This window comes from Neopelma chrysocephalum, unplaced genomic scaffold, assembly GCF_003984885.1.
Source record: "Neopelma chrysocephalum unplaced genomic scaffold, ASM398488v2 Primary Assembly neopelma1_72, whole genome shotgun sequence".
NCBI lineage: Eukaryota > Metazoa > Chordata > Aves > Passeriformes > Pipridae > Neopelma > Neopelma chrysocephalum.
The window spans coordinates 5,791,550-5,804,322 of NW_020897732.1; the positions used below are offsets into that span (position 1 = coordinate 5,791,550).

The 12,773-nt window shown below is 44.1% G+C and overlaps 1 protein-coding gene and 1 long non-coding RNA gene across 6 annotated transcripts; both read left to right on the forward strand.

Annotated features, from left to right (window-relative positions):
* Positions 1-27: 27 nt before the first annotated feature.
* On the forward strand, positions 28-1,181 carry LOC113969335. 2 transcript variants are annotated; one of them, XR_003534828.1, is made up of 2 exons: positions 28-310; positions 978-1,181. It is a non-coding gene; the product is annotated as an uncharacterized LOC113969335 (long non-coding RNA). The 2 variants fall into 2 exon arrangements; XR_003534827.1 differs by having other exon boundaries at positions 28-261.
* A 4,696-nt stretch (positions 1,182-5,877) lies between these two features.
* LOC113969314 (isopentenyl-diphosphate Delta-isomerase 1) lies at positions 5,878-12,621 on the forward strand. 4 transcript variants are annotated; one of them, XM_027686867.1, is made up of 5 exons: positions 5,878-5,993; positions 7,070-7,233; positions 8,220-8,312; positions 9,594-9,724; positions 10,778-12,621. In XM_027686867.1, exons 1-5 carry the CDS (start codon positions 5,893-5,895, stop codon positions 11,093-11,095), a joined length of 807 nt encoding a protein of 268 aa, XP_027542668.1. In that variant the 5' UTR covers positions 5,878-5,892; the 3' UTR covers positions 11,096-12,621. The 4 variants fall into 4 exon arrangements, with proteins under 4 accessions (XP_027542668.1, XP_027542669.1, XP_027542670.1 ...); XM_027686868.1 differs by having other exon boundaries at positions 7,073-7,233; XM_027686869.1 differs by having other exon boundaries at positions 5,966-6,077.
* Positions 12,622-12,773: the final 152 nt, after the last annotated feature.

Genomic DNA, 12,773 nt, shown 5'->3' on the forward strand with positions numbered 1-12,773 from the left:
CGGAAGCGGCGCGGCCCCCGCTCCGGGCCGCGATGGCGACGGGCAGGGACTGGGGGAGCCACCCGAGATAGGGAATGGCACTGGGCCCGGGAGAGCCTCCCGCTGGGGGAGCAGCCCGCGGGATCGGGATGGCAGCGGGCAGGAGCTGCCCCGCCGCCGCCCCGCGGCTCATCCCCGCTGACCCAGGTCAGCCCGGGGTCAGCTCAGTGCTGGTGTTTGAACAGCTCAGTTGTGTTTCATCCCGACTGTCGCCTCTCGGGGGTAACGCTGTGTTACGCTCTACAACTCCCTGAAAGGAGGTTGTAGCCAGGTGGGTCGGTGGGGTCGGTCTCTTCTCCCAGGCAACCAGCGACAACAACCAGCGACAGGACAAGAGAGCGCGGTCTTAGGCTGCGCCAGGGGAGGTTTAGTTTGGATATTCGGAAGAATTTCTCTACAGAAGGGTGCTCAGACATTGGAATGGGCTGCCCAGGGAGGTGGTGAAGTCACCGTCCCTGGAAGTGTTTAAGAAGAGACCGGATGTGGCACTCAGTGTCATGGTCTAGTTGACAAGGTGGTGTTGGGTCACAGGTTGGACTTGATGATCTCAGCGGTCTTTTCCAACCTAGTTGATTCTGTGATTTACTGTTTACTGTTAACACTGTTTTAGTACATCCAGTAACACGGGGGGGGGAGGTGAAACTTCCATGAAACACCACTGGAATTCCATATTTTTTAATAGAGAATGGCTGGGAAATACTGCTTCTGGACTTTCTCTACTGCGTCTGCAGACTGTACGACAGAAGCAGTGTATCAAAGCTAGCCATGATTTGCAAGTAGGCTGTTCACTCTGAAGCCTACAACGCGTAATTGAAATGTGATTAATTCCTCTGCTGATTAACACTTAGAAAAAACCTTCACCTAAAATTCTTATTCAACGTAGCAGATAGTGAAAGTCAAAAGAGGCCTTTGCCTAATTATTTTCCTTTTTCCTGCAGATTATCTAGCTGCCTCAGATGAGGTCTGTGAAAAGGCCAGAAGAACATGTGCCTCAGTGAGGGCTGGAAATATTAAATTTTCTTTTCATGTGCTTCCCAGCTACAAGTCTGCCAGCAGTTCTTTTTTGTCTTCTTTTTCGTCTTCTTTTTCCTTTCTATCTCCTTCTGTGCAGTCATGTCTTAATTAAAGCTGTATTAAACACCAACAAAAATAGTGATTTACCTATTTACTAGCTTATTTTTCATTACTGAAGGTCATTCTCCAAGATAACCAGCTTAACTGGTTGAGAACTTCCCATAATTGTAGCCTATTTGCTTCTTCAAAGCCACCAAAAAGGAGCAAAATTAATAGCTAAATGGCTGTAAGGTGTGGAAAAGAAGGGAGACTGAACAGGCAAAAGAAGAGGGACAAGAGGTAGAACAGAGTTACCTGGAGGAAGCCTGAACACAACCTGACCAAATGGCACCGTTTGATGCTTTGAATTCTTTCTCCAGATGGTGCAGTTGCAGTGGCTCAGCCATCTCAGCCAAGGCACAACTCAAGTCCTCAGCTGTTCAGTTCCTAACTAAATATTTTTTAAGCCTTATTATCCCTACCAAAATTACTTTGCCCTAATATAATACTACTGTACCATAACAACTTTAGCTGTAACTATGATGGAAAAAACAGTCCAGCAAGAGCACAAGGACTCGTGTTTGAGATTTCCCTGGGAAAACACTTGGCAAATTTGTTGTCCTCTGGAGCAGCTCACTCTCTAGCAGCCGGGCATAATACAGAGATGACCATTTTTTTCCTGAAGAAATGTAAAATACTAAAATAAACAAAGACAGGGTTTAAATAACTTTTTCCTTGGTAGAGGGTGCTTCACCTGAAAATTAACAGGAAATCCCAAATAGCCTGGAAGTATCTTACATCTGTACAGATGCTGTTGCTTTTTCATGAGAAAAGAACAACTAGTGGCCTGTTGTCACTCCAGCTCTGCTACTGGTTTGGTTTTGTTGTGGCAATGCAAGAGAAGCAGGCACTGTGTAATGTACAGGAGCAAGAGCAGAACAAAAGACTGCTTTTCACAAACTACCTGTTTTAAAAAAAGAGACAAAGATAGGAATACAGGAACCTGGGGAAACGGGAGGGGCAGTACCAGTCAGCATCTCTTCAACAGCTAAGAAGCCTTCATAATAAGCATTGCAATAAGTTGAGTGAGAAAAGTTAGGTTGTCCTGGACATCACCTTCCAGACCTACTTCTGAATAACAGCTGAATCTCCCAAATTAACATTTTCCAAAGCTGTAAAAGTAGCAGGAAAAAACAAAGCCTCCTGTCCAGAGTTCAAACCAAAAGTAAGAAAAACAAACAAACAAAAAGATTTAAGAGGTCAAGCGTTACTTCTTCCTATAGGAATGCTTCTAATAACTCCTTCCTAAAAGAGCCATTTCCTATATCGTTCTTCATTCACCTTATGCTGTACAAAAACATTTGGAAGCTGTCCATCATAGCACTCTTTCCATCACACTTGAGATAGCAAACCTAAATGCAAATACAACAACCTACTTATATATTTAGCATACATGTATTACATTTTTACTACAAAGCCATCTGTCTTCTCTGGAGCAAGCTGAAGCCAACCCTCTTCCCTGAACCAGGCCATTTAAGAGAGCAGATTCAAGTGAACAACAGCAGATTAGTTAAGAATGGGAGGTATTTACCTCCCATTTCAGATAAAACTCAGGTTGTTGTTTGCTCTCCACCTAAGTGGATCACTTAGACAAATATTTTGTAGAGAGCTATGACTCCAAGGCAGGAGCAGACTTCTGAGAGGAATTCTCCAGGGAGACGAGGAAAAAGGATAGCTCTATAGCTGAGATGGGTGAACTGGAAGTCTTAAATATCAGAGCAAGTGAACAGGAAGATGAAAAAGAAGAAGGTTGGACATGAAGCCTGGAAAAAAGCCCTTAATATTCCTAGGCAAATATGAAAACCGAGGACAAGCATGTTTCAGGAGTCTGTGCATTCTAGGCAGGGGTCAAATACCAGGTTTGTTCAGAATTTACTTCATCCTGTGGTTCACCATCTTCTTGTTTAACTTGCAGGAGAATTAAAATGTTCTCCTCCAGTCTGATGGAGGTTGCATTTCCCTTTATCTTTGTAGATAGCAAAAGTCTCTCACTGATTTGCAGCTGATTGGATTTTCAGGCGAAATTAAAGTCTTCCCAGTGATGACAGGAAACAGTTTTCCTCTTGTTTGTAGTGTTTGAAAATAGTCAGCAGACTTCAGGAGATGCGTAAATTAAGTCTCAAAGGCATTTATATGTCACTTCAGGCATTCTTCTGTTTATGCGGGTTGAAGTAAAAGTTCTGAGATTTCAGTGAGGTGCATACCACTACAGAAATTAGGATGCTTTATTTTCAACACAAAGAGCTTTGAAAGTACAGAGCAAGTCTGGAGGGGAGCGAGATGAAAGATGAGACAGGTGACATAAAACACCTGATCCTGAAAGTGTCTTTGGTTAAAGGCTTGGGAGGTCTCTCCCTTGTTTGTTTTGTGAAAACGTTTGGGTTTGTCTCTGTCATCCTTTGTGCCTCCTTCTTTGCCTCTCATTATCCAGGACTTGTCACTTGGTGCTCACCAGCCTTGCTGCAGGTGAAGTGCTTTGTTTGTCTGGGCAAGACAGAAACTGTAGTTGTTTCTGACTGTCAGGTTCTAAAGTGCCTGTATAGAAGTTCTCAGTAGCTATTACTAGGAAAATAAGAATCTCTTTTCTCCATTATCCATAAGGACTTTTTTTTTATATTTCCCTCTGCTGTGTAGCCTGAACATCACTCTGTACACTTGCTCATTGGTGTGTGTCACACATCAGTTTTGCCTCATGTACAGACCCACCTCTTCCTCTCAGGGCAGAAGTAACTATTCCAAAAGAGCTTCACTCACAGGAGAGCTGCTTGTTAACTCTGTCGTCTCCCCATGAAACGCTGGTTTGTATGTCCATCTCAGTAGTTATATTTTTGATGGATTTGTGTAGCTTGTTTGGTTACATTAGGAAAATCATAGAAGAAAAAATTACAGATTTTTTTTATCTGGAACAATCAAATGAGCAAGTGATTGATGTGGTAAAGGATGTTCTTGCTATTTCTACAAAGCTCAGTCTCCAGTTACTGTGTTTTCATCCCAAACAGTGACTCAGCAATAAGTAATCTGTAAAGTAATGATAAGTAAAGTCAATAAAAAGTAATCTGTGTACATTTCAGTGCTTTGTGAGAGTACATATTTATGTTAATCTTCTTGTGATAACATTAGATTTGTAAGATATTGATGAATAGCAAAATATTAACATTATTACTAATGTTAATTCATACTAATGTTCTGATGTTATATTTTGTGTAGATAAAGGGAAATGCAGCAGCTCGGCCATTCTTACTCTTTTTTTTTTTTTACACTTTTGATGCTCTGCTGGTTTCAAGTGGCTTCCACTTAAACCACTTCCACACTCCTTTCATGAAGCTCTGCACAGGGAAACACTAAGATACCACCCTTGTAAAATATTAACTGTCCATTTGAACATTTTGTGCTGATAATCGTATCTCTAAATGACAGGCCATCTGTCCTGTTCACAGGAAAAATCAAACCAACCAGATGGAAATACTGGAACTTGAGCTGAGAGACAATCAGAAAGAGCCATGCCCCCAAGGCATGTGAAAATGTCACTTCTAGGCCTTTTATGGAATCTAGTTATAAATCCAAATATGTGGACAGGCAATAAAGTAAAAGTCTTGCAGTGAAAGTCTTGCTGAGAAGGTACTCAGCTGTGGTGGTGTGAAGTTTCTAGAGCCTCCTATTGAAGTTTCTCTGCCTCTATCTGTGCATATCTACAACTCCCCTATCTGACCAGTTCATCTTGACATCTGGCCTACGCTCCATTCCTTCAAAGAAACTGGGCGTTTCTTTCTCTGCCCCTCAAGAACTCGATGAGTCAGGCAATTTCAGAGCTTGACTAGCACAGGAACTGTTTTCCACAAGCTGTAGCTCTCAGTGCAGGGAGAGGGACAAGTGGCCTGTATTGCCCCGCTCTGAGTGCCACAGGTTCTGAGCTGTATGACACAAATGAACCTTTGGCTCAAGGGATGCTGCTATGGAGCAAAGAAAAGCGTCCAAGACTAGATGTGCCAAAATGCCCTGTGAGTCCACAGACCTGTGCTTATGGCTGCTGCTTGAAACACTCCCAGAGCTGAACAGAAATTCAACAACACCCCCACATCTGTAGGACCAGCACTTCGGCGTGGTCCTTTGGTTTTCATGGATGGGTGAAAAGGCAACAGGCAGCGCTCAATGTTAGAAATGGGTCAAACTTTAGACACTGGAATGGGATGCCCAGGGAGGTCTCTGGAGGTGTTTAAGGGAAGACTGGACGTAGCACTTGGTGCCATGGTCTGGTTGACCGGCAGGGTGATGTTGGGTCATAGGCTGGACTCGATGATCTCAGAGGTAGGTCTTTTCCTGCCTAATTAATTCAGTGATCCCTAGTTACTAGGAGAAGCTAAAGGCTTCTCCCTGGTAATGGAACCCGATCCCGATCCCCTTCTCGTTCCCGTTCTCTATCCCGATCCTGATCCCCTTCTCATTCCCGTTCCCTATCCCGATCCCGATCTCCCTGTGCCGGGGTCAGCACCTCAGAACACCCCTCCCGCCCTGCCGGGCACGGCCCGACGCGGCCGCCCCGCTCCCATTGGCCGCCCCGCCGCTACTCTCTCTCCCTATTGGCCAGCGCCCCTGCCAGGCCGTGCTGCGATTGGCTGCTCCCGCCGCCACTCCCCGCTGTCACTGCTGGCCCCGCCCCCCGCGCCGCAGTGGGGCGATCGGGCGATGTGGTGACGTCAGCACCGGGCGGCGCCCCCATTGGCCGAGGCGGCGGGCCGCGCGATGTGGCGCGCGCTGCGCGGGGCCGGACGCGGGGCCCTGCGGAGTTACCGCGGCGCGAGGGGACTGAGGGGCCCTGAGGTTCCACCGGGGCGGGCACGGAGGTGAGCGGGGACAGCGCGGAAACGGGGCTGCCAGAGGGGCACCGGGGGGCGAGGGCGTCGATCCTGCTCCTCTCCTCAGCCCTGGTGAGGCGCGTCTGGAGCGCCGTGTCCAGTCCTAGCTCCTCGGTACCAAAGGGACGTGGAGCTGCTGGAGCGGGTCAGCGGAGGGCAGCGAGGGTGATGAAGGCACTGGAACATCTCTCTCTTGCGAGGAAAGGCTGAGGGAGCTGGGCCTGTTCAGCCTCGAGAGGAGACGCCTGGGAGGGGACCTTATCAATGTGTATAAACGTCTGAAGGGGGGATGCCTTTAGACCAGGCTCTTCTCCATGGTGCCGAGCAATAGGACGAGAGGCAACGGGCAGAAACTGATGCACAGGAAGACCATGAGGAGGAACTTCTTTACTGTGCGGTGACCGAGCTCTGGAACAGGTTGCCCAGAGAGGGTATGGAGTCTCCCTCACTGGAGATATCCCAGGACCGTCTGGACAAATCCTGTGCCATCTGCTCTGGGCCGACCCCGCTTAGGCAGGGACCGGATTACCCACCGTGGTCCCTTCCAGCCTGACCCATCTGTGGCTGAGCTGAGGGAGCAGGCACGGCGGCAGAGGCTCGGGGCAGGGCGGGGTTTGCTTTTGAGGTGCCTTGGGCTGCGTGTCCTGGTCAGGGAAATCTCGTTCCCGAGCCCTTAGGGGTGGTTAGAAACGTAACCAGTGTCGGTGTGCACAACATGGGCCGGCGGTGGGCTGAGTGGGGTGTGGTGAAATTTGGAATGGGATTTCCTACCACTGCCAGCCTACAAAAATGGGAGGCCTGGCATGGCTGTCCTGCAGCAGCTGCTGCATGGGCTTCGTGAGAGAGGAAAAATAAATGTTTCAAGTACCTTCCAAGTATTGCTGTGTGATCTGTGTCGTGGGCAGGAAATTTCAGGAACCTAAAAGCATGTAAACCCCCAAAATACAATTGGTGCACAGTTTACACCATGTCATAAAACTGAGTCATTTGATTATTTCTCACAGTCTGCCCACAGCCTTGCAGATGTTGTTATTCCTGAATGACTACTCATTGCTTGTTTTCAGTAGGACCTGTGCTACCATCACCATGCCTGAAGTAAACACAGACCACCTGGATGAGCAGCAGGTGCAGCTCTTGGCAGAGATGTGCATCCTTATCGATGAAAATGACAAAAGGATTGGAGCAGATACCAAGAAAAACTGTCACTTGAATGAAAACATTGATAAAGGTACAGCTTACTTACCTTCTAACTGAACCATTAAGTTGACTGGATAGTTTCAGAAGTATAGTCATGATTAAATTGAAGCCTTAGTCTCAGGTGAGTGTTGGATCAAACCAGAGCAAATGCTTCCCCGCAGCTCCTCCTCCCCAGCGAACAATATCTAATGTTAAAATTCTGTGATATGAGGAACACTGAATTGGCAGCAGTTGCAAAGGAGAGAGATGTGTGATTGCAGATACAAGCTGTGTCTTGATAAATACTTTTGAATCACATTTTTAAGATGAAATACTATTTTTTTCCTATTATAGACACCTTATTCTTTGTAGTTTTTTCTGAAGAATGCCACTTGCTTCTTTGCTGAGTTCTTTACAAGTAGAGGCTTTGATTTAGAAGTAGTTCACACGGAGTTCTACTTCAAATACTGATGATAACAAGGGGTTTAACTGATTGTGAGTTTGAGGTTGGTCAGATTCATGAATCTCTCGTAGTGTGTGACCTCCTTTTATAAAGCTGGGGGAAGCATCTTCCTGGAGAGTGAGGAATGATAAACTTGAAAGGTGAAGAAAACAGCAATTCTGCACTCATACTGTTTGTAAGGGAGCCTGTTTTCCTTGTACCTTTTCAGTCCTTGAAATTCCATACAGTTTTTTAGGAATTTTTGAATCGTCTCTTTTTGATAGTGAATTTATGGATGCTGAGTCCTCCTTGGAAGCTTGCCCAAATGTGCATATTCAGAATTGTGAACTGAGTAGAGTAGAACTCTTCTGTTGCATTGTCGTTCTTAACACTTTTCTAATTTCATAGTGTTTTGCATAAGCTGACATAGAAACCCGAATAATAGCTCTGAGTTATCGAATCCTTGTTTTTTAACATGTATTCATTTTAAATTGGATTACCCAAAAATGAGGCCATTCTAAGCCTTTAAACTGTCTTCATATGTTTTTTTTCTCTTCTATTAAGTAGCTCAGGATTTTTTTATTTTTTATTTTTAGGTTTACTGCACCGAGCTTTCAGTGTTTTCTTATTTAATACAGAAAATAAACTGTTGCTGCAGCAGAGGTCAAATGCAAAAATTACATTTCCAGGTTAGTAATGAAATGTATTTATCAAAATGTTTTATTGAAATCAATATTTTAAAATAATACGCCAATCTAATCCTGCAGTGTAATTCATTCTGAGGTTTTAGAATTTACTGCTTTGGAGAGGAGATACTTCCAATACTTTTAAGAGTTCAAGTTGTATTTATCTTGTGGATGAAGTAAGATAATGGGAACACTGGGGTATTGTTATTTATGTTCTTGGGAAAGGACTGTTCCCTGACAGGTTTGATCCTGTGGATGCAAGGGCAGAGGGTGTGTTGTTTACCACTTCTGCTGCAAGACATATTTATTGGAGTTGAAGAAATGGCTCTGGTATCTGTGGAGAGTGTCCCATTCCACTGTAAAAGCTGATGTCAGAGCCCTGGTGCCTGGGAAATCTGTGGACCTTTGTCTGTATATGTCCTAACAAACACTTAGTTAACTATACAAGGAGTGTGATTTTACTACACAAGAAGTGAGACTGCGTGGCCAAACTATACAGTGCATGATTTTTGAAAACTCCTGAACTATTACTATCAAATGCAAATGGAGAGGCATAAAAATAAGAAGGGGAATGGAAGAAAAGTAGCTTACATGAGATGTGTTGGAGGGAGCATTAAGTTGTCTGTTGCAGAATTTTCAATGGAAAACAAATTCAAGCATTTCCAACTTGAGGAGGAAAGACCTTTTTCTTCCTTCCAAGGGAATCTTTACTTTGGAGATTGATTGGTTTGCAGTGAAGGAAAAAATTAAAACCAAAATGCTTGAGTATGGTTTGTAGATATTCTAACTCTATTTTAGATGCTTTTGATCTTGATTTTTATAGACAAAAGGTTGAGACAGAGTATAGATGGGCTGTCATTCAAACACAAGTATAAACTTTGTATTTAATTCTACTTACTGTCAGCTGGTTTTGAAGCTCTGGGAATATTTGCAATATTGTGTTGCATATAAACTCCCAGAAGTAAATTTTAATTAGCATTTGAGGGATAAACAAGGTCTTCATAAACTGGCTCTCTAAGTTGTCCTGGGGATAAGAATGCCTGTCTTCACATGCATCAACACTAACCTGCAAAGTAGTGCTTGGTGGAGGCAAATCCCAGTGCAAAATATGTAAAGAAAAATAATAGTTGAAAATATCCTTCACCTTCTGTGACCCTTCTCTGGGAAAGTGAAACAAAGATGTGATGTGTTGAATAACTGGCCTCTGGGGGGTTTGGTTCCTTTGTTGGTTTTTTCCTGATGCTTTATACATGTCAAAAATGTACTGATCCAAACTTCTTGCAGATTGTTTTACCAACACTTGTTGCAGCCACCCTCTAAGCCATCCACTAGAACTGGAAGAAAATAATGCCATCGGTGTTCGGAGAGCAGCACAGAGACGACTGAAAGCAGAGTTAGGAATTCCCATGGAGCAGGTAAAGGAAGGAGGGAAAACCAGGAATTCTTGTCAACGTTTGCCAGTTTACAGACTAACTGTGTCTGGCAGGCAGGGTCAGCCTCAAACCTAAAAATGCATTTGGCTTTGGAGGTCTAGAGAACTGAGTGAACTTGAGACTTCTATATTCCATACTCTCAAAAGCTTATCCCAGTAGGTTGTATTTTAGAATATTCCACTGCTCAAACTGAATACGAGGCAAAGAGTAAATCACACTCTAAGGAAGGATTTGCATTGCTCCATGTCTAACTGGCTGCTGATGGCAGAGTGCTGTATGTGCTCACTACACCTGATGCTCCTGGAGGGCATTGCTGCTGCCAGCACCTGTAGACAAGCCCCTCTGCAATCCTAAGCTTCCTGTGGGAATTCGGGTGGCCTGAGCACCGGGTATTTCTCCCAGAGCAGTTGCACAGCCCACTTCTGGTACCTTCCTTTCTGGAGGCAGTGTGGGGGTGCACAGAGAGCAGGGTGCAGCTGACTGAACTATGCTCTGAGTTGAAATCTCTTTCCACGTTAATTACACATAAATTACATTTCTGCCATGGGACACAGAGCAGCAGCTCCCAGTGCTACTGGGAAATACCGTGGTGAGGTGGTGCCCAGAATTCACCACCCAGTCTGCAATTCACAGGGATCCCTGGAGGTCAGGGTTACACAGCTCTGACCTTGGCTTCAAGTAGTTGCCAGGCCCTTTTCTTGGGAGGTGAGGGGTAGGTGCAAGTGTTTGTGTTCACCAGTGCTCAGTAAGCGTGTGATAAGGTCTGGTAAACATTACTTAAAATTTGCTGTGTAGGAGAAATACATTGAAAATACTACAGGGCAAGTCTGACTAGAGAAATGCTGTGCCACTCATGCCATCAAAGTGCTTTAAAAATTTTTTTCATTAGTAACTTGTGAAGAAGTACATTGCAGTTGTACACTTGGAAGAAAATAACTTCTAAGGAAGAGGATGATAGCTAATAGTAGTATTGCAGTGCCCAGCAGGGCAATTGTTCTGGTCTGGCACCGGTTCTGACAACTGTTTTGGTTGTAGGTAACTCCAGAAGAAATATCCTACCTGACACGAATTCACTACAAGGCCAAGTCTGATGGGATCTGGGGAGAACATGAGATAGACTATATCTTATTTGTACAGAAGGATGTGACACTGAATCCCGACCCCAATGAGATCCAAAGCTACTGCTATGTGACACAGAAAGAACTGAAACAGCTCCTGGACAAAGCTGCCAAGAATGAAGTGAAGATCACTCCGTGGTTTAAGCTCATAGCGGAGACCTTTCTGTTCAAGTGGTGGGATAACTTAAATAACTTGAACAAATTTGTCGACCATGAAAAAATACACCGAATGTAAATAGCTGGGGTAAAAGGTGCTGAAGGCCAGCAATGATGTGCTGTCTCATTGACACTGTGGTAAATCATGACTTGGGTGCAGAGAATTGGTCCACCTGGAGTATGTTTAGTATCTTGGTACAGAGGTTGTTATAGCCAACGTTTTTTTTTTCTGCTTTTATCACCTCCTCTGCCCCCTCATCCTTGTTCTTTTGTGCAAATTACCTTGATCTGATGTAAAATGGGTAACAATGGCATGAAACCCCTGGGTTCCTCTTTCCCCATCACCTGGTGACAGATCCTCACCCCGTGTGTGCCCTGCACACCTGGGGAGGGAGCCCTGCTCAGCTGGGAGGGCTGGTACATTCCCGCTGAACACGACTATGCCTTAAATGATTACACAGGAATTTGGTTCTGCACTGATGTTGGGAAGAAAAAAACAATTAGTGCAAAGTAATCAGGATTATTTTAATTGCAGACAGCAAATCTCTTCAGCTACCGTACTCTATAATTAACCAAACACATAAAAGCTTAAGTAATTGGACTGTCAGGGTGGAGTGAGTTTCACTTTGGAGTGCTGAGTTGTGTGTCAAAGCTTTAGATAACAAACAGTGGGTGGTCTGGTTGGGGTTTTCACCCTCACACCCTTTTCTGGTTTTGAAGTCTGAGTACTGGACATCTCTTACATAACAAAAAGGGTTAATTATGCCAAATGTAAATGGTACCTGTCTAATACAGGAAGTAGCCTGTCTTTGGAGATGGGATATGCACTAAATGGCTCTTCTCCATCTTCCAGAAAACAAAGACATCTTGAAAAATTTTTTTTTCCTGAAACATCTCCTGTAATAGTCATTCCCAGACTACTCAAACCCACTGAACTCCAAAATTCAAGACTGACAATTTGTGGGCTTACACTGAGTCTTGCAGTACAATTAGTTAGAAATTGTACTGGAGCTAATCCTTTTTGATCTTACAGTCAATGGCTAGGAACAAGAGTAAAATGGAAGCTGTTTTTCAATAAGACAAATACTCAAGTCTCTCAATTTGAATTAGATTTTGGAGTTGTTTTTTTCTCTCAAAAAGCTTAATTGTGATTTCTTTTGTTAGCACACTACTCAGACTAGATTTCTTAAGCCAACTTTTCCTGGAAGTGTATAAATGAAATAGGATGTTTGTCATTCCACTTCTCATTGCATGGAAAACACGCTTGTAACTGGTTGTGTCTGGTTTAAGGGTGAAAATAACTGGTCAAGGTTTCTCTTTCTCATCCCAGTTGTGATTGCAGCACTGAAGCTTCTCCACACCAGCATCTCCAGTGGTTCAACACTTAGAGGTTTTAGAGCCAAAATTGTTGTATATTGACCAGAAATGATGTATTGCCTTGAAGTAAATAATAGTGGGTGAGGGAACAATGATGCGATGTAGCAGCTCCCTCCATTTCACTGCAATCAGCTGCGTTGCCCAGCTGTAGGTAATTACAGTACTTTTCAAATACTTTTTAAATCTAGGATTATCTTAAAGATTATGATTAAAATACCTAACCTAAAACCTTGGACTGTTGTTTTCTTTTCAGACATGAAGCCACATAAGAATAATCTCTGTCATCACTACCCTATAAACACCATCCTGTCCCTTACACACCACTGAAGCAGCACAATACGGGCAGCAGGGCACAGATGTATTAAAACAAAGTTCTGCTT